Source organism: Lissotriton vulgaris, chromosome 8 (genome assembly GCF_964263255.1).
Source record: "Lissotriton vulgaris chromosome 8, aLisVul1.2, whole genome shotgun sequence".
Classification (NCBI taxonomy): Eukaryota; Metazoa; Chordata; class Amphibia; order Caudata; family Salamandridae; genus Lissotriton; species Lissotriton vulgaris.
Genome location: NC_141696.1, coordinates 130,255,705 through 130,281,161, shown reverse-complemented (window position 1 = coordinate 130,281,161; position 25,457 = coordinate 130,255,705). Strand labels below are relative to the sequence as shown.

Here is a 25,457-nt window from a genome sequence, read left to right as displayed (position 1 = left end):
TGTCGTTAGGAAAAACCTAGTTCTTCCTTACATTCTATGTTAATACAAATAATGGATTTAAACTTCCAGAAATCCATAATGTTGAGAGTTTTGGTCCATTCTTCACCTGACAAGTTACCTATATCTCAAGTAGAGGGCTATACTGGAAGTTACTTTTCAATCTTAACAGCATTGTTTCATGAGAAGCAGACGGCAAAGGGGCTCCTAAAAAAAATTCCAATGACGGTTAAGTGCAGTATCACTAATTAAAAATTCATTTTCCTGCATTAACACCCAATTACAATCTCACCTCTTTTCTTAAAGTTGCCTCCATGTTCTTGTATGTATGGGACACACATAACTTAAAGTTTATTGGCTATACATCGCTAATCCCTTATTTGTTCAATTTCTAGCTGAAGTCGCACTATGTTGATCACCCTTCAGATCTGTGCTCTGTGGATATACGTGACAAACATTTAACCTCTGTAAGTATAAAGACTTCGTATTCATGTATTAAACCATTTTTTTTAACCGGACAGCACAAGGTGGCTGTTGTGGCCTGATGATCCTTCTGGGGTTTGATGCTGTATCTTATACTACACAATACAATATAGTCTCCAGCATCTAGGTAACAAGAATTGTCAAGTCATTGATCAATAGGGTAGAAGAAAGAGTCCTCTTTCACTCTTTGTGGTGCCCTGTTATATTCAAGTCACGTTTAGGTTGAGAAATAAATGTTTGACTAACTTATGGATAACAGCACTGTTGTGGAGATCACTGAAAAATACAATGTACTGCTGAACTAGGTCTAAAAATAACGATTTGGATACTGCTCAACGCAAAGTGGGCTTGACCAATCCTAGGAAATCTAGGTTTAATATTTTGATTACAGCACTCCAAGCAGTAGTCCTCATATAGCCTTATGGCACGCTTCCGAGGATGATCATATTTGTTAAAGGTCTTGAGGTACAGGCCTGAGCAACAATCAACAGCTACCACCACAGTAGATGAGTGATGTCCAGGGTGCAGAGAGAAGCATGTGTGTGGCAGTAGATGTCGGGGTGAACCAGCAGTACCCCGTAAAAATTCACCAGCTGATGCAAGCCTACCATCTTAATTCTTCTTCACATCTCAAACTGTAGAGGATATTGGAAAACCATGAAATGCAATTGATAAACATGTGAAACTGATGGTTCACCAAAAGAAGCGTCAGAGATTGAAGAATGAAGCCCAGGTGGCTGTGCATTTTGGGATCTCCCATCTGAATATTATTTTATTGTCTGAGCTCTGTGTACGTCAAATGTCATTAAATTTGAAGAACATCACCAGCAAAATTCAGGAGGGTCTGATCTACTTATGCCTGTGTAACTGAGGTCAATTATCAGAACAGGATGTAGATATTGTGGACGCCTGCAACCAGACTTATGAAACCAGCAAGGTATCACCAAATAACCTGCAGATTCTGGAAGGTTTAATGTAACCATTAAATGTAGGTTAAAGGGTTAGGAATCACCAGTCAAAAAGGTGTCTCACCTATTAAAGCACATTATTGTTACTGAGGGGTAACCTTTGTGTTCTCAAGGCAACAAGGAGAATTAAATACCATTAAAGGAAGGCCAGGTTAAACACCCTACAATATGTGGGCCAATTAGAAGTGGCCCATTAGTTCTTGTGGGCCCGGTAACAGCTGTTACTGGACCCATCGGAATTGGAGTGGTGGTGCTTACGCCGAGATTTTGATGCGTAAGCGGCTGACATCTCAGCGTGAAACAGCAGGGGAAAACATGGGAATTGGCGTGAAGCACAGATTCCTGGATTTTATTCCACAAAATCTCCTAAAATTCCCATTATTTTCCCACTCTAGGAACTACCAGGACCAGTGGTAATTATACTTCCAGGGATTTAACCAGGCCCTGTAATCGAGGCAGAGGTCTAAGAGAAAGCCACCCGGAACTTATTGCGTCTTCTGACTGTCTTGTTTTGTTTTTGTATTTTAAATAAAGTATTGTACAAAGTGTCATCCTCACACAAAGGTAGGATCTGAAAGTGTGTCTACATACATTTCTGAAAGAAATATGAAGAATATACTATAGGGCAGCAGAGCTGGGAGTTCTTGTAGATTTTTCTGATAGAAAATAAGAGACCGCATCATGCCAGAACTGGGTGAGAGACTTATTTTGGTCTCAAGAATCTTCAGCGACTGAACGAGCCTACCCTGCGGCACGACTAATGTAACCACAAAGGCACCAAGTATTGCACCTGTACCGCCTTGCATTACCACTGTACTGTATTTCTTTTAAAAAATTTCAATAAAATCTTTGAAATTAAAAAAAAAAGAAACCCTGTGTTCAGTATTGCTAAGCAGCAACGAGTTAATTTCTAATTCCAGTTTCCAGACATAATGGAATGAAACAGTTGAAATTTGGCAGCAGTGCAGTATTGACAGAGAGCGAGAGAGGGAAAAGTTACTGTTGGGACAGAGTGCAATAGCACATAAAAAGGTGCATGGATGTAGGGAAAAATAAGTGCCAAACCCAGTGAGCTAAAATGTTGGGGAAATGCTCCCAGAGAGACAAACGTATCACATTGTAGAGATTTTAAAAATAAAGATACTGTCTGAATGTGTTAAACTTATTTTTATATTAATAAAAAGAAAGTGATGACGGTATCAGTCCTTGAAAATGCTTAGAGCTCCACATTTTCGACATGTTTCCGTAATTTTTAACAAACCTTCATTTGAATTCTTTGTTTTAGTCTCTGTACCTGAGACCTTTGTGGACATGTCTGCTGTTGAGTGGAAGAATGCAATTTATTCTATATCTTTGTGGGGCAGAACCTAGAAAAATACCACTTTTTGAAAACTGCCCAACTCAATGTATGGTTTTTTCCTCAATTTTTCTCCTGCAGGTTAAGGAAGATGACTTTGAGCAGTTTGACTGTGTGGCCTACATCAGTGCAACAGAAAACTTGTTATCATTAGGTGAGTGACTCACAAAGTCTACAAAGCACACAGCTTACTGAGGTACTGGCACAGAAGGTGCCCAGCCTGTTTATCTGCCAGTACCCTTACACTGTGGTAGGTCAGGAAGGCTGTGCTCCCTTCATGACTGCACCGCTAGACTGAAATGGACTATGTTGGCCTTGCATGGGTGTCTGTCCATGCTAGGGCACAGGTCTATGCTGGAATAGGACTAGTGATATCCTGCTGCCCCTCTTACCCTTAGAAGGAGGCAGTATTTACAGCTGTTGCTGGTTTTACAGAGTACCTGGTGCTACCATGGTGGTGATGTCATAGGCAGCTGGCTGGTATTGCACTAACTTAGCCCTGCTCAATAATTTGGGTTGATTTTCAGCATCACTGGAGTATTTAGTTTTGATTATTCGTATATCAGTGTGGTAAGTTCATTGTTTCAAAAGCCATGCCAGCGCCTTCCCTGCACTGAATTCCTCCCAGTTTGTTTAATATTTAGGTCTAACATAAAGACAATAATACATGCCTGCTAAAGCTCATGTTATCAATCAAACATAATGCAGTAAGCATATTGAAGGTGTTTTAGATCGGCCCCCTTCAGCCATTGTTCAAACTGTCACTCACATTTGGTACATCCAACAGGCCCTCTTACATAGAAAGGTGCTGTGAGTCAGCTCCTTGAGCCTTTGCTTTGTTGGAAGTGTTGTTCATCTTTTGGATCAGCCCACCCAACGACCATTCGGTATTGAAACTGTCAGTCATAAGGACTGATGGCATTTTGACTCTGTCCTGTCAGAGTCCACTAGAGGGATGAGCACTGAGAAGCAAAGTTTTCCTTCAACATCCACCCCCACTGTGCATGTACACCTACATCTTGGGAGCTGTGGTGTGAGCCTACAGGCATCTGCGTATCCATCTCATAGCAGAAGAGCGTGATGCCCTCATCTCTTCAACCCTAGAGCGAGTGAGGCACATGGTGTCCTCTGCACAATGTCAAGACCCTTACTGTGTATCTGTAAGGTAAGGATCTAGGGAGTGGACTTGGCTGTCGCTGTATTATACTAGCCACTGTCAGGGCATTTTTGCTAACACGTTTCGGCTCATCCTGTCTGTAGGTTCTGCAAGGTTTTCGCCAGAATGAAGAAGGAGAATGTTCTGGAGGCCATGCTGTCTGAGCGACCATTAACATGGACTTCACATTTGGTCAAGGCCCTTAGCATGTTATTTGATTTATTATGCGCTTGAATCACCCCCAAAGGGGTATCTCGGCGCCAGACCAGGATGACAGATAGAAGGAGCTATCCTTAAAATAGATGGGTCTTGAGTGTTTTCCTAAAATGGAAGTGTTTTTCACTAGTACATAATTGTAGTGGGAGTTTATTCCAATGATGGGGGGCGAGAAAGGAGAACGATCTGCAACCTGATCTCGCCTTTCTGAATGGGGGACCCTGAGCAGCGCCTTGTCGCGTGATCTTAGAAGTCTGGAATGGTACAGGGGATGAGCTTTAAGGATAGATACTTAGGCCCTTTACCCTGTAGAGCCTTGTGGGCTAAATAGCAGATCTTAAAAATAATTCTGTTTCTTACCAGTAACCAATGCAGGGACTGTAGAAAAGGGGCAGTTGACGTACCTGGGGGGAGGTTACAAATAAGACGTGCAGCAGTATTCTGTACCACCTGACGCTTAGAGTGAATTGCCATAGTCAAGATGGCTGATAACCAGTTCCTGGACTAGAGTTTTCCTTGTGAAGAGTGGTAATCGAGGAAAGACTCTTCTCAGCATGCGCAACATGTAAAAACATGAACTGGTAATGACAGAGATTTGTTCTTTCATAGTGAGGGATCGGTCCAGCCACTGATTTGGGTACAGGGGCCCTAGCCAGTTCTAATGGATCATTGAAATAATATCGAGAGACAGAATATCGACCATCAAGAATATCGTTGAAAAAATATTGACTGACAAAATATTGAGTTTCTATCTACAAACAGGTAAGTACAAAAATATCGAGTTAAAAATATCGTTTACAAAAATATAGTTTTAAAAAATATCGACTTTATTAAAAACAATGTTAAATTAAATTAATATTAAAAATTATTTACTAAAATATACTTTCAAATACTTAAATTTTCTCTGCTCGGGAAACTACGGGAGTGGTGTCTTTGATTGCCGTTACACCCCCAGGACTTCAGCCTTAATCTGTCCACTTTTCGCGGCTCCCGCTCCGTGGGTGCCGCTCAAGGAAGGAGACTCGGGCCAGTGGGCGATGAAGTGATTGAAACCGGACTCCAGCGGGACTGAGAGGACCAGCGGGCAGTGTGTTGTTAATCTGCCGCAGCTGGTCCTCTTCCCGCCCCCACCTCCTCCATCTATATAATTGCTCAGGGGTTCGCGCACGCGGGACGCGCGCGGGCTGGCGCCGGGCTAAGCCCGGGCAAAGGGCAGGCCGTTGTGTGGCCGTTAGGTGGCTGAACAAGGCTGGGCTGGGCCAGGCCTCTAACTTCTGCTGACCTCTTATTCTACTGTTCCGCAACAAGTAAGACTGTCCCGTTTCTGATATTGTGCACCTATGTCATGCGCTCGCATTGAGCCTATTCATTGGAATTGTTTATTTTGTGTCTAACTCCATATAGCGCTTCTTACCCAGTGTTAATCTTAAGGTTCTCCTCCCCCGTCGCCCCACTAATAACATCTATATATTGGGTACTAGGTTGAAAGGGTATTTATCTATTCAGGGTTCAGGTTTTATTTCATTACCTAAGGCTATTCTCTGGTAAATCCAAGTTATTAATTTAGATAAAATCAGCCCTGCTATATATTCCCACCAACACTGACTCTTGTAGTCCTCATGGCCACTATTCAAGAAAAAAATCTGTTGCCGGACGTAGGGGGAAATAGCAAAGGTACTTTGGATAACTACTTTAGAAAACCTGCTCCTGACATAGAAAGGGAATGTGACCTGGCAGAACGAAGGACCGCCCGCCGTCGTTCTATTGAATCTATTAAAAATAGATCACCTGCGGTCACATTATCCCAGATTAACCCAGTCGGCGTAGGTCTGACACAAGGAAGCGAGAACCCCCTATCTAGACAGGGAATTCCAACGCTCCTGCGTGATACGCCCCCCTCTTCGACTGCTCTTAATAGTGTGGAAGAAAATAATACACTGGCCATCAGCGATACTAGCACTTTAATATAAATAATACCTGATAACCCTCGAGTAGTAATGGGGAAAATGAAAGCTGGGAAGCGGGAAGTTGTTAAAGCCATTGGACCCCCACCAAACAAGAGACAGAAGAGGGGAGGTGCTCAACAAAGAGTTAAGATCAGTCATACTGATTTTGGAAAGGGTAGAAAGGTTACAGTTACACCTGCACCCACCATAAACGCTACTTTATCTCTCGACCCAGCCCAGGAGGTATCCCCTATAAACATCTCTACAATGACTGGAGCTAGACCTGCTTTGACACCCACCAGTAATCATATACCCAAGGAACAACTGTCGACTCTCTCCCTCGACAGCATTGAACACTTACTTAGGGCATTTACTTCTCCTATATTAGAGAGGTTGAAGAGGTTGGAGCAACGACTGGGGGACATAGAAATGGCTATTACCAACAAAGCAGGTCTATCGAAAGTACCAGCAGAGCCAGACTTACCCCCCGCAGCCGTTGTTCCAACCTCTATCCCTTCACACCAAAAGGACTCAATTTTAGCTAGCAACCCGGTGAGTCGAAACTATAATGGGGGGAATCCACCTAAGGCATCTAATCAACCTGTCCAATGCATTTGTAAGGAAATCCTGAAGGGGGTTGGTATAGCTATCACTGGAAATAAGCAGGTTCTAGGGGGGAGGGCACAGCCAGACAGAGTAGGAAGTCAGAGGGGCCGCCAAGTCGAATTACCACCTGATGCGGTCCCCTATGTTGTTGTACTCATGGGTGTCCCTACTTTAGAAGACACTAAGAGGGAAGGCTTTAGCCAATTAAAAAATAAAACCATGCATTGGCTTCGCCAGCACAGACCGCTCCCATGTAATATCAATGGAGAGATTGTCCACGTGCGGCGGCTCTCCTGGCTGGGGAGTCGAGTGAAAGATATAGAGGGCAATTTAATAATCATAAACTTTAGGGACCCAAGTGCGGTCAGACACATCCTAAATTGGATGCCAAGGACCTCTGGTTCAACCATCGTTCCTTGTGATCTGACCTACTTCTACCCAAGATCCCAGGTGACACCCATGATGTCTTTTGAGGCACCTTTTGGCCTTTTGAACAATCCGCCCGTAACATATAACAACCAATACATGTGGCAGGCCCCCAATCTTACATTGCCAAAAAATGTATACGGATGGAATACTGTACCTCATAGGGGGCACGGGAATAACTATAGAAGTTCAGACCACCCGCAAGGAAATAGGGGAATGGACCATTTGCTGCCTTTTACGCCCTTGGAGACAACTAATAGATTTGAAGCATTCTCCGGCCTGGATGACTGCGAATGACGGTTGGAGTCCCCTGTTAATAGGCCTGAGTGTAGGCGAGTTGCTAGTAATACTACTATTACATTAGTCGCTCCTATAACTGGGACTTTGCAGGAGGAGGACAAAGCATTATGCAAAATCCTTAGTTGGAACGTTGCAGGCACGAGAGTGAAGAGGGAAGACCCGCTATGGATTAATTTCATTTCCTCCTATGATGTGATAGCTATTCAAGAATCCTGGGAAACCTCAGTAAACACCTGGCTAGATGGTTTTGCTAGCTTTTTTTATACCAGCGACACCCAATGCGGCGGATGAGAGCGAAGGGGGGATTAATTTTCCTCTTCTCTCTACATTTAGTGGGGTCTTTTAAGCAACTGGAGTCAGGCTCTTCTAATCTTTTGATTGTGGAATGGACTGTTTCACCGAACTGTTCCATCCTACTAATTAAGTTTTATAATTCTCGGGAGAGGGCAATGGATACTGGTTACATTGCACCCCTAGAGACATTTTTACTCAATTTCAGTCTTAATAAGCACACTGCTTTTGAGCTCATTGTGTTGGGCGATTTTAATACCCATTCATGCAATCTCCCCTGTTACATAGATGAATACGCGGGACTTTTAGGGGTATCAATTCCCCATTTTGAACATACAAAATCAGGTGAAGCACTGGAAGCACTATTGGCTAGTTTTAATTTGTATGAATCTTTCAATACAGGTGGGGGGGAGAGAGTCCCCACCTATAAAGGAACACCTCAAGGTTCCATAATTGATTATATTTTCATCACTCCTGGGCTAAACACCAAGGTGAAAACCTATAGGACAATTCCCTCAGCCTACAGTGATCATAACCCTGTGCTATTGGTGATGTGTTGGGGAGACCTTAAACGTGTGGCCTTGGGCCGCCCCCATGGGCAGGAGGTACTTGTGCCTACTGATCAGGGTAGGCGGCTCAAGTTCGGCAAGGTGATCCCAGATGATTTTATGGCAAATGTATTGCCTAAAATCGAGGGAGATATAGAAACATGCTTAAACCAAGAGGTCCCCAACCAAACAATCATACAGGCTTTTGAATCGATATGTGTTCAAATATCGAAGGATCTGACAGTTAAGCCCACTAAGAGAGTGCCTAGTACTTTAAAGTGGTTTGACTCAAACTGTTCACGGTTTGACTCAAACTGTTCACGACTAAATACTCGTTTGAAGCGTGCGTTAAAAGTCATACCAAGGGACAAGACTCTTCTCGCCAATCTAAGGAGGAAGTATAAACTGACACTAAAGGAGAGAAAAGATGCAATTAAAAGTGAAGCGTGGGACAAACTTCTCTCTATCGATGTCTTGCGAGATAGTAAGAAATTTTGGGAGATCATAAATCACCCTTTTTTTGTCGGGACACAAAACGCAGTCACTGACTGCGTTATTCCGGACGAGAAGTGGGTCCTTCATTTCAAAGATGTCTATGGTGACAAGAATAGTACAGCCTCGCGCGGCCAATTGGTTGCTCGGGTGTCCCCCCCGGTAGAGTTTTCTGAGGAGGAGGTGTTGAAGGCCATTTTGGAGACCTCAAAAAACAAGGCGCCGGGCGCCGATGGCGTACCTGCAGACCTATATAGACATTCTCCGATAATTTGGTCTCAGGTTCTAACCAAAGTTTTTAGGGCAGCAAATGAAAATGTGTTCCCCAATACCTGGGCAACCTCCATTATAGTACCAATCTTTAACAAGCATTTACAGTGCAACGGTCTCGCCTTTGCAAAAGTTAGAGCTATTGGCATTGTAAATGACAATTTTTTTATGTATGTGTTTGTTTTGAAAACAGATAAATAAATGGCATTGTCATTTATAATGCTAATAGCTTAATCTCTCGCAAATGTGAGACCTCTTGCATGTGCAACCACACACACACACACACACAGAGCCACACAAAGAGCACACACACACACATAGATGTGGTGGAAGTGGATCTGGTGGATGTGGGGGTGTTGGATGTGTTGGTGGTGGATGATGTGGTGGTTGTGGATGTGGTGGTGGTGGATGTGGGTGTGGTGGTTGATGTGGTGGATGTGGTGGTGGTGGATGTGGTGGGGGTGGATGTGGTGGTGGTGGATGTGGATGTGGTGGTTGTGGTGGTGGATGTGGTGGGTGTGGTGGATGTGGTGGGTGTGGTGGTGGATGTGGTGGCGGTGGATGTGGCGGTGATGGATGTGGATGTGGTGGATGTGGATGTGGTGGATGTGGTGGTGGTGGATGTGGTGGTGGTGGTGGATGTGGTGGTGGTGGATGTGGTGGTGGTGGATGTGGTGGTGGTGGATGTGGTGGTGGTGGATGTGGTAGTGGTGGATGTGGTAGTGGTGGATGTGGTAGTGGTGGATGTGGTGGTGGACGTGGTGGTGGTGGATGTGGTGGTGGTGGATATGGTGGTGGTGTTGGATGTGGTGATGGTGGTGGATGTGGTGGTGGTGGTGGATGTGGTGGTGGTAGATGTGGTGGTGGTGGATGTGGTAGTGGATGTGGTGGATGTGGTAATGGATGTGGTGGATGTGGTGGATGTGGTAGATGTGGTGGATATAGTGGTGGTGGATGTGGTGATGGTGTTGGATGTGGTGGTGGATGTGGATGTGGTGGTGGTGGATGTAGTGGATGTGGGGGTGGAGGTGGATGTGGTGGTGGATGTGGGGGTGGTGGATGTGGTGGTGGTGGACGTGGTGGTGGTGGACGTGGTGGTGGTGGACATGGTGGTGGTGGACGTAGTGGTGGTGTATGTGGTGGTGTATGGTGGATGTGGTGGTGGATGTGGTGGTGGCTGTGGTGGATGTGGTGGTGGATGTGGTGAATGTGGTGGTGGATGTGGTGGTGAATGTGGTGGTGTTGGATGTAGTGGATGTGGTGGTGGTGGTGGTGGATGTGGTGGTGCTTTTAATTACTTAAAGTCCCGCCGTACATTGACAACAATGTGCGTGTCGAGTGGGATGTCCGCTGAAAGTTTACTTCCCAGACTATTAACAATAACAGAGCCTGTCGCCCTCATTGAAATAGGCATGTGCTGGTGGCAGTAACAAAGCCACCTGTCCGTAAACACTGAAAGCCACTGGTTTTAAACCCAACACATATTTAACCTCCCAGACACCTACAGCCATTAACCGTGCAATATTTACAGCAGCCTATTTTTCCATGATCTCAAGGGAGGGTTTGCACAGAAAAGATTGTTTGTTTTCCCTATTAGTTTTCACCGGGTTGAGCAGTGAGCTAAGATGGGCCAAACGAGAAATACAAACGTTTGACCCAAGGGGCCATTAGGAACAGCTGGTTGTTGAAAAATAACTTCGCTCTGCAAAAAAAACACAAGACTTTTAATTTTCACAGCTGTGAGCTCGCCGCTGATCTTGGGGTAAAACTAATGGAGCTGACAAGACCAGGTAGTGAGTGCTCAGCACTTCGAGCCGAGCTAGCCGCACACTGCTCCAGGGGTGAAAGCACGGAGGATGACAAGAGCGGGTGCCTATAAAATGAAGACATCCATCAAGCAGAGACTGTGCTAACAAAAATGTATACTTACTCGTGCCAGCCTGGCAGACTGAAGGCTCTGAAGCAGGGAAGGGGCAGGGATCCTCCAGGGGCCAGGACTCTCGCAGATCACCCCGACCGTGCCACGTGCAGAGTCTGGACACCTAACTCCCCGGTTAAGTTGATCCGTGTAAGCAACCGAGAGGAGGGGAGAGTCGTGGCTGCCTGCAGCCAGCGTTGCTCTGCTGTTACTGCCCGAGCTCAGGTTTCCCGCAGCCTGCCTGCCTGCTGCAGGAGCTTTCACAGGACACAACCTGCAAAAACTTGTTTAGAGTGGCGCTGAAGAGGGGGCGCATAGTAATGCATAAAATGAGTTAGTAGAAAAGTGACGGGTAGGAAGAGCAGTCGATGCTACCAACAAGTTGGCCTGGAGCGAGCCTTGGAAGAGACGCGGGAGGGCAGGAGTGTGATGCCGTGAGCGTGCATATTGGCGTTCCCTGCGGCTCGCGCGTTCACAGACCGGTGTCTGCTCGTGCACCAGTCTGTACCACTTGGGGAGGCAACACAGCGACAATAAGGCTCAAGAGCGGCAGCGCTTCGCGCTGCAACGCCAGGCGAGCCCTAAATATGGGGAAAGATGGCGCCAAGGGCGCTCTTGACAGAGGGTACGGATCTTCGTAGGAGGCCGCGGGAGTGCCCCGACTTCAGCTCCTGCGTTTCTGTTGCTCGTGCATGTCCACTGAGAATGGCTGGACGGGGAGGTTCGCATTGGATATTTACATTAAGGGTTGTGTCAGTGGAATGGGGTCGGCCAGGAGGGGTGCTTTTGCTGCAACACGTAATGCAAAAAAAGAGAGATAGGAGGAGCAGGGGACTGAGGACCTGAGCGTCCCACTCACGGCCTATTGGTCTCGCCCGACTCTGCCTCAGCCGATACTGCTAGACTAGACCAGAAAGAATCAGCCTTCTGATTGGCGGTTCCTACTCCTGGATGCAGAGGGGAGGTGCATTGTGGGAAGCTCCTAAGCTCAGAGCATCCTTGCTGGCAAGGTGAGACCGGGGCAGGAGCAGCATCCTGGAGAGAGCAGGTAGGGAACCTGAGAAAGAGGAGGAACGAAGTGAGTGCTGGGAAGGACTACATAAAGGCGAGGGAGGGGAGGTAGGGGCAGGGCTGCATCAGGGGGGAAATAATGGATGTACTGGAGCTGAGGAGAGCAGTTATGGTCGTCATTTAAGGCCGCTGGGAAAGGAGAAGAATAGGCTGAAGCGGCGTGAGCGATAAGTGCAGCCCAGGGAAGGTATTATATGCGCTACAGGAAGGAGTATATAGAGGGAGTGGGAGGGGCGCCCACTGCAACCTGGAGAGGAGCAGGTATGTGCTACAGCATGGAAGGAGGGTGCAGATGCAAGGACTGCGGCCGAGGGCTGCTGGGCAGGGAGGAGGAAGATGCTGGCTGACTGCAGTTTAAAAAGCTGAGGGGAGGCGAGGGAAGGGGCTAGAATAGAAGGAAAGCATCCAGGAGGGAAGCAGGAACTGAGTCAGGAAGTGATGTCTTAAAGGGCGGGGAGGGGTCGGGGTTACTACAGGTGTAGATAGTGGCCTGGGGGAAGTGACTGATATGGACAGTAGTTAAGGAGGGCATGAGCACGGAGCGATGTAGTGCAGTGTGGGAGAGTAGAGTGCAGTATGGGAGAGAGTGGAGTGCAGTGTGGGAGAGAGTGGAGTGCAGTGTGGGAGAGAGTGGAGTGCAGTGTGGGGGAGTGTGGAGTGCAGTGTGGGGGAGTGTGGAGTGCAGTGTGGGGGAGAGTGGAGTGGAGTGCAGTGTGGAGAGTGTAGTGCAGTGTGGGGGAGAGTGGAGTGCAATGGGGGAGATTGGAGTGCAGTGTAGAGAGAGTGCAGTGTGGGGTAGAGTGGAGTGCAGTGTGAGAGAGTGGAGTGCAGTGTGGAGAGAGTGGAGTGCAGTGTGGAGAGTGTGGAGTGTAGTGTGGGGGAGAGTGGAGTGCAGTGTGGGAGAGAGTGGAGTGCAGTATGGGAGAGTGGAGTGCAGTGTGGAGAGAGTGGAGTGCAGTGTGGGGGAGAGTGGAGTAGTGTGGGGGAGAGTGGAGTGCAGTAGGGGAGATTGGAGTGCAGTGTGGAGAGAGTGCAGTGTGGGGTAGAGTGGAGTGCAGTGTGGAGAGAGTGGAGTGGAGTGCAGTGTGGAGAGAGTGGAGTGCAGTGTGGAGAGAGTGGAGTACAGTGGGGGAGATTGGAGTGCAGTGTGGAGAGAGTGCAGTGTGGGGTAGAGTGGAGTGCAGTGTGGAGAGAGTGGAGTGGAGTGCAGTGTGGAGAGAGTGGAGTGCAGTGTGGAGAGAGTGGAGTGCAGTGTGGAGAGAGTGGAGTACAGTGTGGAGAGAGAGGAGTGCAGTGTGGAGTGTAGTGTGGGGGAGAGTGGAGTGCAGTGTGGGGGAGAGTAGAGTGCAGTGTGGGAGAGAGTGGAGTGCAGTGTGGAGAGAGTGGAGTGCAGTGTGGGGGAGAGTGGAGTAGTGTGGGGGAGAGTGGAGTGCAGTGGGGGAGATTGGAGTGCAGTGTGGAGAGAGTGCAGTGTGGGGTAGAGTGGAGTGCAGTGTGGAGAGAGTGGAGTGGAGTGCAGTGTGGAGAGAGTGGAGTGCAGTGTGGAGAGAGTGGAGTGCAGTGTGGAGAGAGTGGAGTACAGTGTGGAGAGAGTGGAGTACAGTGTGGAGAGAGAGGAGTGCAGTGTGGGAGAGAGTGCAGTGTGGTTTGGGAAAAATTGGGTTGCAGTCTTGGAAAAAAGGTAACCTGAGCGCAGGCAGGATATATTGGGAGTCATGGTATGCGTATTATTTACTGATTGTGGGCAAGCACAGGTGTGTGAGGCGCACCTTCGCACACGCGTATTTGAGGGGTACGACCCACTTTAAAATACAAATTATGTATATGCTTCAGTCACTCGTAAGCATTCCGAATTCCCCAGGGTTGCGTTCCATCGCACAAGGGGGAACAACCGTTTTCAAATCCTTTTTTCTCTACTCGAGAAGGAGTGCAGACCGAACTGCAGAGATCACACGGTGCGTGTTCTGCAGATACCTCACTCTGGTATTTTCGCTGAAGTGCAGGGGTCGCAAATGCCTGGCAATATCTCGTGCCCAGGCTTGGTAACGTTCAGTGCTTGCACTGCACTTAACCCATGCCAACGCTGCCAGGGGCGACTCCCTCCCTGAACACCCCCGCAGGTCTGCAGATGGCGCTGCAGCTCCGTTTCAAGTGCGCAGCAGCTCTCTGCTAATAATGACCGTTTGCATAACCCCTACCGGAGAGAAGTATTATCTTGACTGGTCTTTACTGAATAGTTAACGGTGTCGATATTAATATAAAATAAACACATATCTCTGAGTGGGTTGACCATTTGCTGCAGAAGTCTATGCTTAATCTGCATTTTACAGTTTAGAATCCAGGCGTGCGGCCATTCCTGCAAGCACGATGGACAGATCGCTATTAGTTCAGTAATAGTTATTTCTATTATGAAAAACAAAAATATTGTGGGCAACAGTGGTAGTGTGTTTGCGTCGGCTGAGCCTACAGCAGTCTCTGAACTGAGATGTATTTGACTTTAAGCACAGCGTAGCTTTAGAAACAGCACCGACGATGCCTTATTTTCAGGATCGTTTGCGTGCAGTACACCTCGAATGCGTTTTACTAATACTGCTAAAGGAGGACGCGATCTCTGTTTGAAGGTCATTTCCAGTCGGTATATCTACAAATCTCGCGTAGATGGACGACAGAGGCCACGCGCAGAGATTACGTCACTAGTGCACAAACTGGGCTGCACAACTCTTACTGCGTTCACTCGTGGTGCCTTGGCGGGGCTTGCTGGGCTTGCTTGTGTGCTTCCCAGAGAGACAGGAGATTGGGAACGCGCGCGCGCGGCCGGCTCCGATCGCTGTCCTGAGCGTGCGCGTGACCGTCCCTGTCTCCTGGGAAGCAGACCCGGCAACAATAGTATCGCGCCTGCGCGATGGCATATGGCTTCGCCATATGCATCGCAGGCGCGAGACCTAAAAAAGGACAACGTGAGGACCCGGGGTGCTACAGACCAATTTCCCTCCTTGACTCTGCCATCAAAAATCTGGGCAGAGTCTTACTGTTCAAACTTAGTGGAAATCTGGAGGTCTGTGGGGGGCTTTCCAACATACAATACGGGTTCAGAGAGAAACGAGGTACCCTGGACCAATGTTTGAATTTGCACCTATTGATCGCCAAATATGCGGTGGCCGGGGAGGGGTCTCTTTATCTGGCCTTCATGGACCTCTCCTCGGCCTTCGATCTGGTTAATAGGTCCAAACTGTGGTTGATCCTTCTTGAGATGGGGATAGACCCATCCTTGGTCACTTTTATGGCCTCTTTACATCAGGAGTTATACGCCAAAGTTAGGGTCACAAATGAGGGGAGGTGCACGGACACGTTTAGGTCAGAGAAAGGGGTCCGCTAAGGGTGTATCCTGGCCCCCCTCCATTTTACCATCTATATAAACGGGTTGGGAAAATATCTAGAGGAGGGGGGGGTAGACGCTCCGCGTGTGGGAGGACTACAGGTTCCAGCTCTCCTATACGCGGATGACGCCGTACTGATTGCCCGCACAGGTATTGGCCTACAGACATTATTGGAACGTTTTGGTTCCTTTATGGAAAACCTTGACCTGAAGGCAAATGCTAAAAAATCCCATTCTATGGTAGTGGGTAAACAGAGAGGAAAGTTTAGAACTAAATCATTTATATGTAAGGGTGAGGTGGTTTCAAGGGTTCCGGTCTTCCCTTACCTGGGGGTCCTCTTCGATGAAAGGGGGTCCTGGGCTCCTCAGATAAAGGTGAAGAGTTTATCCTTGGCCCGTTCGACAGCTGCTCTGTTGGGTTTTACAAAAAGGCTGGGGGCTAGGCCGATGGAAGCATTGTTAAGGGTTTATAACACCAAGTGTATTCCCATTGCCACCTATGGGGCCGCCTTGTGGGGCTACGCTACCCAAGATAAAATCCAAAGGGTAGAAAATGGAATAATCAGACAAATGCTCTCAGTCCCCAAATCGACCCCTACCTTTTCTATCCACAAGGAAGTGGGTTTGCCTTACATTGCAGATAAGTTGAACCTGGCACCCCTCTTATTCTGGGCAAAGACATGGCTAAATCCAGAGTTAACTTTGAATCATCTTATTGTGGAGGATGTCGTTTCTTTGGACCATGCCATGAAAATACCCTGGCTGAAGTATCTAAAAAATACATTTTTTGCCTTAGGTAGACTGGAACTTTTTTCAACTCCATCTAATATCAGGAGAGAAGATGTAAAGTGGATCAAGGTCCATTTTATGGAGAGAGCCCGTCTTAATAGAGAGGAGAAAGAAATAATGAAACCATCTGTAAGAGCACACTCTATGTTAATCACTACGCCCTCTCTGGAACCATATCTGAAATATGTCACAAGACCTTTTCATAGATTCCTATTAGTCAGATTTAGGTTTAACTTGATTCAATTCTCTTTAGGCTGCTACCCATCATGGGACAATCCAGAAGATGCCCCTCCTTGTGAGTGTGATAATTTTTCAAAACAAGATACGATGCATTTTATGATGTTTTGTGGGTTTTATACTGCCGCAAGGAAAAAACGCTTGTTACCTGTTTTGAGGGAGGCTGGCTTTACTCAAGTCAGACCTGCATTAATCTACCTCCAGATGTTGGGCAATGTTTACATCACGTTCAGTGTTGCCAGCTTTCAGAATTAGGAATAAACGGGTTCCACTGAACATTTTATTGTAAATAAGGTATCACTAATGGTTTTTAATTCTATGAGCCAAATAAGTCCCAGTAATTATGGCCATCACCGATTTTTGTATATAAACGAACTGTGATTTTAATATACATGTATTGTATGTGGCTTTTATGATTTTTTTTTTAAATCGAATAAAGTGTGCTTTGACTTTGACTTTGACTTAAATTAACTTATAATAATTAAATAATTAATGAAAGTAAAAAAATATTTTTTTTTAATTCATATTACTTAAAACATATATATATAGTAACAAAATATAATTAAATAATAGCCAATATTATTAACGTACAATAACAAAAGTGTAAAAATTACTATTCCCACTCCAAAGAGTGCAAGCATAGGGTAAGCGTTGGATAGCGTAGGGGTTAAAATTACTATTCCCACTCCAGTGGGTGCAACAGTAGGGAAAGCGTGGGATAGCGTAGGGGTAAAAATTACTATTCCCACTCCAAAGAGTGCAACAGTAGGGAAAGCGTTGGATAGCGTAGGGGTTAAAATTACTATTCCCACTCCAGTGAGTGCAACAGTAGGGAAAGGGTTGGATAGCATAGGGGTTAAAATTACTATTCCCACTCCAGTGGGTGCAACAATAGGGAGAGGGTTCGATAGCGTAGGGGTTAAAATTACTATTCCCACTCCAGTGGGTGCAACAATAGGGAAAACGTTGGATAGCGTAGAGGTAAAATTTACTATTCCCACTCCAGTGGGTGCAACAGTAGGGAAAGCGTTGGATAGCGTAGGGGTAAAAATTACTATTCCCACTCCAAAGAGTGCAACAGTAGGGAAAGCGTTGGATAGCGTAGGGGTTAAAATTACTATTCCTACTCCAGTGAGTGCAACAGCTGGGAAAGGGTTGGATAGCGTAGGGGTTAAAATTACTATTCCCACTCCAGTGAGTGCAACAGTAGGGAAAGGGTTGGATAGCGTAGGGGTTAAAATTACTATTCCCACTCCAGTGGGTGCAACAATAGGGAAAACGTTGGATAGCGTAGAGGTAAAATTTACTATTCCCACTCCAGTGGGTGCAACAGTAGGGAAAGCGTTGGATAGCGTAGGGGTAAAAATTACTATTCCCACTCCAAAGAGTGCAACAGTAGGGAAAGTGTTGGATAGCGTAGGGGTTAAAATTACTATTCCCACTCCAGTGGGTGCAACAATAGGTGGTATTATTACCATATATTGCCCAGCCTTCCTGTAAACGAGCGGCAAAGCAGTTTTTCCAGGCGCTGTTCTAATAGTGCACTTGAAAATAAGCAGGGTAAAGAGAGAACACCTCCCCCCGCCCCCACTCCCCTAAGATGCAGAGGTGCCTCATAGCTTTAAGTTGAGGACGTTTCCTGCATCTGCCTATAGAATGACACTATTGCTTTAGTGCATTTTTTTTATATTCAACACAGTTTGTTTTTGTAATGCAATTACCGGTGGCTGTAATTTTACCTCAGCAGTAAATGACCAGTATTTATCACCTGCAGTAATAGTAAATTACAGCCTGCGATATTTCTCTCCAAGGATCCACTAGTCTCAGTTTCACATATATTAAAATACATAGAATTCTTTTATCCCAACCTATGTTGTTAGTAATTGTGCAAGCAGGGCTTCATTCGTAACCCGCACTTGATAGTATTACAAATTGCAATTCCCAAACTACGTGTGGAGGTTTACATCTCCACATTTCCTATACTTATGTGTGTAGTTCTCCACCAGAACTGAGGAGTCTCTGCACACATAAGTATAGGTTTTAGTAGTAAGGGAGGGAGGGACATGGGACTGGCTTAAAGAACGGGCAGATTGGGGAGTAGTAAGAGGGATTTAGGTAGGGTTAGCGAGGACATCACTCACCCACACAAGAGTAAGCCAGTTGCATTTCTCAGGGGGTGAAGACCTGAAGCTTATACTTTTGTAGTCAGTTTACACTTGCAATTGTGAATACCGAAAGTAGTAAACTTACTTCAAAGAGTGAACTTACTCTAAAGTGTTAGTTACCTTTATGAATCAATCACAAAGGGGCACATGCATCAAAGGAAATTGCATTCGCAAATGGTGCGAATCGCAAAATTCGGCCGTTTGCGAATGCAATTCCCATTTTTGGGATGCAGTAACATTTTTGTACTTTTTGCAATTTAAGAAATCGCAAAATTGTGATTTTTTGAATTGCGATTGCATTTAAGGAATCTCAAATTGAGATTCCTTAAATGCAATACATCAAACTCTAAAAATTTGCGGATTCGCAAATAAGGGGAGCAAATTACCATGAAGTTGACCGTAGTGGTAATTTGCGAAAACTTTGAAAAATGCACTAAAGTGCATTTTTCATAGTTCCATTTTACACACACACATGCACTTGGGGCATGTGAGTGTGCAAAATGTACTTCTAAGCAGATTTCAGGGGTGCAACAGGGTGTCCTTTGGACACCCCTGCACCCTTGAAATTGCATTCTTACTTTGCGAATTTCTAATGGAGAATTGCAAATTAAGAATGTCTTTCCATTCATTCCTATGGGCCTCTAGGCCCATAGGAATGGATGGGGAGGTATTCCTTAATTGCGATTCTCAATTAGAGAATCACAATTAAGGAATTTTAAGAAATCGCTATTTTTATAGCGATTTCTTGATGCATTGCAGTTTGCAATTCCTTAATTGCGATTCCTTATTTTTCGCAATTAAGGAATCGCAAAATGCAATATTGATGCATGTGCCTGGAAGTGCCTAATTTGGGACGATAGTTGCACCGGCACTCATTTTGATGCACCAGCACTTCTTTTGTGGCCTCAGACTTAGACTCATAGGAAGGACAAGACAAAGGCAACAAAAACAAGAAAGAAGGTGGAAAAGAAAGATAGGAAAACAGTGACATTGGGGGAAAACAAGGAAGAAAAGGAACCTGCATGAGTGAGATAAAAAGACTAACCCCCAGATGCATAAAGCATCCATTTTGCGATTCCTTATTAGCGAAAAATAAGGAATCGCTAATAAGGAATAGCAAAATGCTATTCAAGAAGAACTCCCTCATAAAATAGCGAATTCTTAAAGTTCCTTAATTGCGACTCGCAAATTGCGAGTCGCAATTAAGGAATACCTCCCCATTCATTCCCATGGGCCTACAGGCCCATAGGAATGAATGGGAAGACATTCTCAATTCGAGATTCCTTAAATGCAAGTAATCAATTTGAGATTCCTTAAATGAAAGTAATCGCAATTTAGCGAATTCTCAATTTGCGATTTTTGCATTTGGGATGATGCATCCCAAATGCAACAAGCACTGGCGTTGCCAATAGGTTTCGCATTTGGAAGGTTGGAGCTATTGGTTGTGTAAATTACATTTTATATTTATATATCGTTATTGGCATTGTCAATAACAATATAGAAATATAAAATGTCATTTACAAAACCAATAGCTCCAACTTTCCAAATGCGAAACCTATTGGCAACGCCAGTGCTTGTCTTTCTTTTGAACTGTGTACAATGAACGTGTTCAGTCTTTTGTGCCAATGGTCGTTTTTAAAATAATTGTATGACTTTCAACATGAACGTTTGAGTGCCATCGCGCTCAAATTTAACAGCAGTATATAATTGTTATGGCTTTGCGCATTTACATTGACATCGTGCTTGTCTTGTCAAATTTTACATCGCACTTTTTGTCTTATGACGTTATTATGAACCTTTGCGTGATTACGAACGTTTGCACGCTCAAATGTAACACCAGTGTATAATTGTTAGGAGTTAACATCCACATAGTTGAAATTAGCGCATTTCTGATGTACTCTCACTTTAAGAATGGAAGCATCTCACACAGAAACAACATAAAATGTGAAAAAAGATCTAAACCAGTCCGAGATAATAGGAGAAAAACAATAACGCCACACGCGTGGATCTTTCAAGGTTCATGTGAAAGGGTAAGCAAGCTTTCTTCAAATTGAAATTAGAAATGTGCTTGCCATTACTTCCCAATGTGCTTTGTGTGTCTTCCCTGTGCTATCAATTTCCCTGTAGCTTTATCCGTGACATCTACTGTGGCAAAGGTGAGGCTTCTTCCTTGCTTCAAAATCTGAGCAGTGATTAACACCGAGTCTCTAATTTTAGCTGCATTCATGTACGTAATGTTCATATCCACACTGAGCCCTGGAATTCCTATTTCTGTGAACGCAAGCGCTGTGGTTGAAACAACATCTATTAGAGTGGCTGTCATACCACCATACATCCTTCACGCTGTGCCGGTGTGTGTGCACTTTCGAAAGTGAATTACAGTGACAAGCAACCACTCGAGATAAGATAACACCAGCAAGAATGTAGCCAGGCCTCTTTGATGGATGCCAGAAGTCGCTCTATAGCTGCCTTCTGCTCGTGGGAGTTAATGCCTGTGTGCGAAAGCGCGATGCGCTTGGAGAGTGTATGCTGGCAAATGGCCGGAGGGAAGCCGAATGGGGGCGGGAGAGCCTGGTGGGGGGGCGAGAATGCGAGCGAGGGGAGGAGAAGTGTGGCAGGCGGATTAGGGAGATGCGCGTGCTTGTGTGGTCACGTGACCCGCTTTTGTGATCACGATGGAGCACTTGAATTTTCGCCTATTACATTCGCAAGCGAATGATAATAGGCGAAACCTCCCTTTGTCAGTGTTGGGCCGAGTGGCACTACTGAAAATGGTGGCGCTCCCGAGGTTGCTCTATTACTTCCGCACATTGCCCATCTGGATCCCTCAGCGGATCTTTAAAGAACTAAGGATGTTGGTAACGGACTTCCTCTGGGGTCACGGACGACGCAGAGTAGCATTGAATACTTTGCTTAGACCCAAGCTCGAGGGGGGGATGGCAGTCCCCGATTTTGAGTTGTACTATTTGGCGGCACAGCTTCAGATATTCACGCAGCACGTGGCCAGGAAATTTAGAGGACCGGAACACGAAAGAGGGTTTGGCATACAGCGTCACGTCCTGGCTTACATAGTTATGCAACAGAAACTAGAGTTGAGGGCCCTTACTATAGAAGAAAAGACGCTCAGGTTGTGTTGGCACAGGAGTTTGAAGAGGACGAAGAAGTCCCGGCCTTATGCCCCAGAGATACCACTGGGAATGTTGACTGCGCTACCACATGGAGGTGATTGGTCTCCGCTGTTGGAATGGGAGGAGTTAGGTTTGCAGATGGTGGGTGATCTGTATGTGGATGGAAGGCTGGTCCCCTTTCAGACGTTGCAGGAACAGTTTGGTCTACCGGACGGGGGCTTCCTTTTGCATGCGGCAGTGGTGGCGGCGATACAGAAACACTGGAAAGGAAGGCTCCTTGAGGCAGAGACGACCATGGCCTGCCAGTATGTAGTGATGGCCGCGGGTACATTTAAAGCGGTGACCTGCCTACATAACAGGATGCTACATGAAGGGTTGGACCCGCTTCTGGGGCTGAAATCGAAATGGGAGGATAGTATAGGTAGGCCCATTCCAGACACAGTGTGGGGTCATATTCTGAAGCGAACATGGAAGGGGACAAGGAATGCACGTTTTCAACAGGTACACTTTTACGTCCTTCATAGGGCTTACCTGAGCCCGGAAAAGATCAAAAGGTACTTCCGGGGGAATGAAGCGCTGTGCCCGAGGTGCCTGGCACCGGAGGTTGACATAGATCACCTGTTGTGGGGCTGCCCAAAGTTGGGGTCGTATTGGCTAGAGGTAGGGGAACTCCTGAATGTGGTGACTGATCGGGAGGTGGATTTTGACATGGCGGCGTGTCTATTGCTCTGGTTTCCACACACAAAGAACACAAAAGTAACGAGCAAATTCATTGATCTGGGGCTTATACTGGCGCAAAGAGAAATTACTTGGCACTGGAAGTCTAAGGAGGGACCATCGGTGAGGAGATGGGTGAATGAACTGCTGAAATGGTCCGAATGTGAGAGTGTGCTCCGGATGAGACAGGCGGTCAGGATTGATAACGAAAAGAGCTTGGAAATGTCAAGGGCGTGGGAGACAATAGTCCAGGCGTTACGTGACTACATGGTGGAGGACGAAGAATAGACAAATCGCATACCTGGGGCTCCATGAGGCTTGGAAGAGCAAAGGCATTACTCGATCTGTAGCGAGCTCCATAGTAGCGTTAGCAAGACCAGGCCCACATCAGCAGCGGTTGCAGTGGGGGGGTGGGGAGAGGGCGTTGTTTGGGGGAAGTGTTAGGCACCGAGGCCATGATCAGAGAGGCACTGCATTTGAACCTAGGGTTAGATATGTTTCCAAGAGTAATGAGAGGGCCCAGACAGGTGGCGAGGGCGATGTGGAGACACACTAGGTCGACACGATAGGAGTTCATTGGTAGATGGGTATGAGACCAGGATTACAAGTGTGACGTCGCTCGGTAGGATCGCTAGAGAATGCTGGCTGGTGTAGGGGAAAGGTTGGGAGTTTAGGGGGGTAAAATGCGGATTCAGAATGATGCCATTGACCAGTTATCCCTCTGGGATGATCACTGTGATGTTCTTGCTGGAAGTACGGATTGATGCGCTGCCCGGCCTCCGGGTTGTGGGCTAAATGGCTGTGTACGATATTCTGCTTACTTTATCCATGCATTGGGACACCATGAGTGTGCTGGTTAATCTATTATGTGTACTGGTTTCTAATTCCGCAATAAAAAAAAATTTAAAAAAAAATAAATAGTAGGCGAAACCTAAAAATACCGGTCGCAAAGGGGCAGATTCTAAGAATCTGCCCCTTTGCGAGCGGATTTTACCTTGACGCTTCTGGGCCTAAGAGCCTTATTACACAACGTGAGCACTGAAAGTGCACATTTAAGACCCTTATTTATTTACAATTTTAAGTACTGCTTGCATTTAGAACCCTGAACCTCCTGAGGCGAAAAGCCGGGAGATAGAGACCTTTGCTTTTAACCTTTGGTGTAACTTTTGATATTGTGTGTAACTTTTAATATCTTCTGTTTTTAAAAACATTCCCTACCTAGCTGCACAGGACTCGCCCCTGCAAATCCACCGCTCAGCTGCCCTGCGCTGACAGCGGGTCTCTCCTAACAAACACGGCGCCATTGCCGGCGTGCGACTAGGCCACGCCCCCTTGGAGGCCACGCCCCCTTCTGAGCAGGTACATAAGCTGATTCGCTAGCGCTGCCTGCCAGAACCCTGAACCTCCTGAGGCGAAAAGCCGGGAGATAGAGACCTTTGCTTTTAACCTTTGGTGTAACTTTTGATATTGTGTGTAACTTTTAATATCTTCTGTTTTTAAAAACATTCCCTACCTGGCTGCACAGGACTCGCCCCTGTAAATCCACCACTCAGCTGCCCTGCGCTGACAGCGGGTCTCTCCTAACAAACACGGCGCCATTGCCGGCGTGCGACTAGGCCACGCCCCCTTGGAGGCCACGCCCCCTTCCGAGCAGGTACATAAGCTGATTCGCTAGCGCTGCCTGCCAGAACCCTGAACCTCCTGAGGCGAAAAGCCGGGAGATAGAGACCTTTGCTTTTAACCTTTGGTGTAACTTTTGATATTGTGTGTAACTTTTAATATCTTCTGTTTTTAAAAACATTCCCTACCTGGCTGCACAGGACTCGCCCCTGTAAATCCACCGCTCAGCTGCCCTGCGCTGACAGCGGGTCTCTCCTAACAAACACGGCGCCATTGCCGGCGTGCGACTAGGCCACGCCCCCTTGGAGGCCACGCCCCTCATCTGCATAAAAGTATGTGTCACTTCCGTACGCGCAGCGGACGGGCGCAGCGGGCGCGCCGTTTGCGTGCCGAAGGCGCGCCTAAGGCAAGCCCGTCTGCGCCCGTCCGCGCCTGGCCCGTGCCTAGGGCCAGTCCCCCTGCCCGTCCAGCTACCTCTGTCCGCACGTGCTGGACCAAATCCCAACTTCTCTTCCTAAAACCCACTACCTGCCCGGCTACTACTCGTTGTAGTCCTGATCACTTGGCAGATGCCTCTTTCCACTGCCCTCGATGTAATTTCACGCTCCTGTCTTGGAGCTGCGCTCTTCTCCCTGCCCTACCCTGCCTATCCACCAGTCCCTCCCCCTAACGCTGAAAGCTGGCTTAGTTAACTGCAGGTCTTTGCCCCGCCATACCAACGAGATTTGGATGTCAATTATCTCCGACGCATGGGACATCCTATTCCTTACCGAGTCGTGGCTCACAGATTCCTCCACCCCTGATATCCACCTTGCCACCCCGCCAGGCTACACCTTAAAGGGCATCAATCGTGCAGGGGGTAAATCAGGAGGCGGTCTAGCCATCATCCTCAAATCCCATCTTAATTTGTCTACTACTAAATTGACAAACATAGGAATGATTGAAGCTATGTACTTTACTGTCTCGGATTCCGCGGCAGTTATATTGGCTGGTACACTAGTTTACAACCCTCCTACCACCTCCACTCTCTCACTAACTGCGCTTACCCACCAGCTGGCTGATCTCTCCCTCAAACACCAATACTTTTTTGCGCTAGGAGACTTCAACCTCCATGTGGATAACCCTCTCTGCTCGAAAGCGAACAATTTGTTAGAAACTATGCAGAGTCTAAACCTATTACAATTAGTCAAAGGCCCCACACATACAGCTGGACATACCCTTGATCTTATCTTTGCCAACTTCTCTAACATCACAGTTTTCCCTTCTCTCCCTCTCACCTGGTCTGACCATTTTCTTATTCCTTTCAACCTTGCGCTAAACCTGAAACCCGCCCTTGCGGCCCCCAGGAAAGAGCCGAGGAGAAAAAGGCTTAAAGTCACC

The 25,457-nt window shown here is 46.6% G+C and overlaps 1 protein-coding gene across 1 annotated transcript in view; it reads left to right on the top strand.

Moving 5' to 3' along the window:
* LOC147693602 (X-ray radiation resistance-associated protein 1-like) overlaps positions 1–25,457 on the top strand; it is a 312,782-nt gene that overhangs the window by 49,825 nt on the left and 237,500 nt on the right. The window contains exons 4-5 of the mRNA XM_086933820.1: positions 393–464; positions 2,887–2,959. Coding sequence (XP_086789946.1) covers positions 393–464; positions 2,887–2,959 — 145 coding nt within the window. The remainder of the gene's footprint in view (positions 1–392; positions 465–2,886; positions 2,960–25,457) is intronic.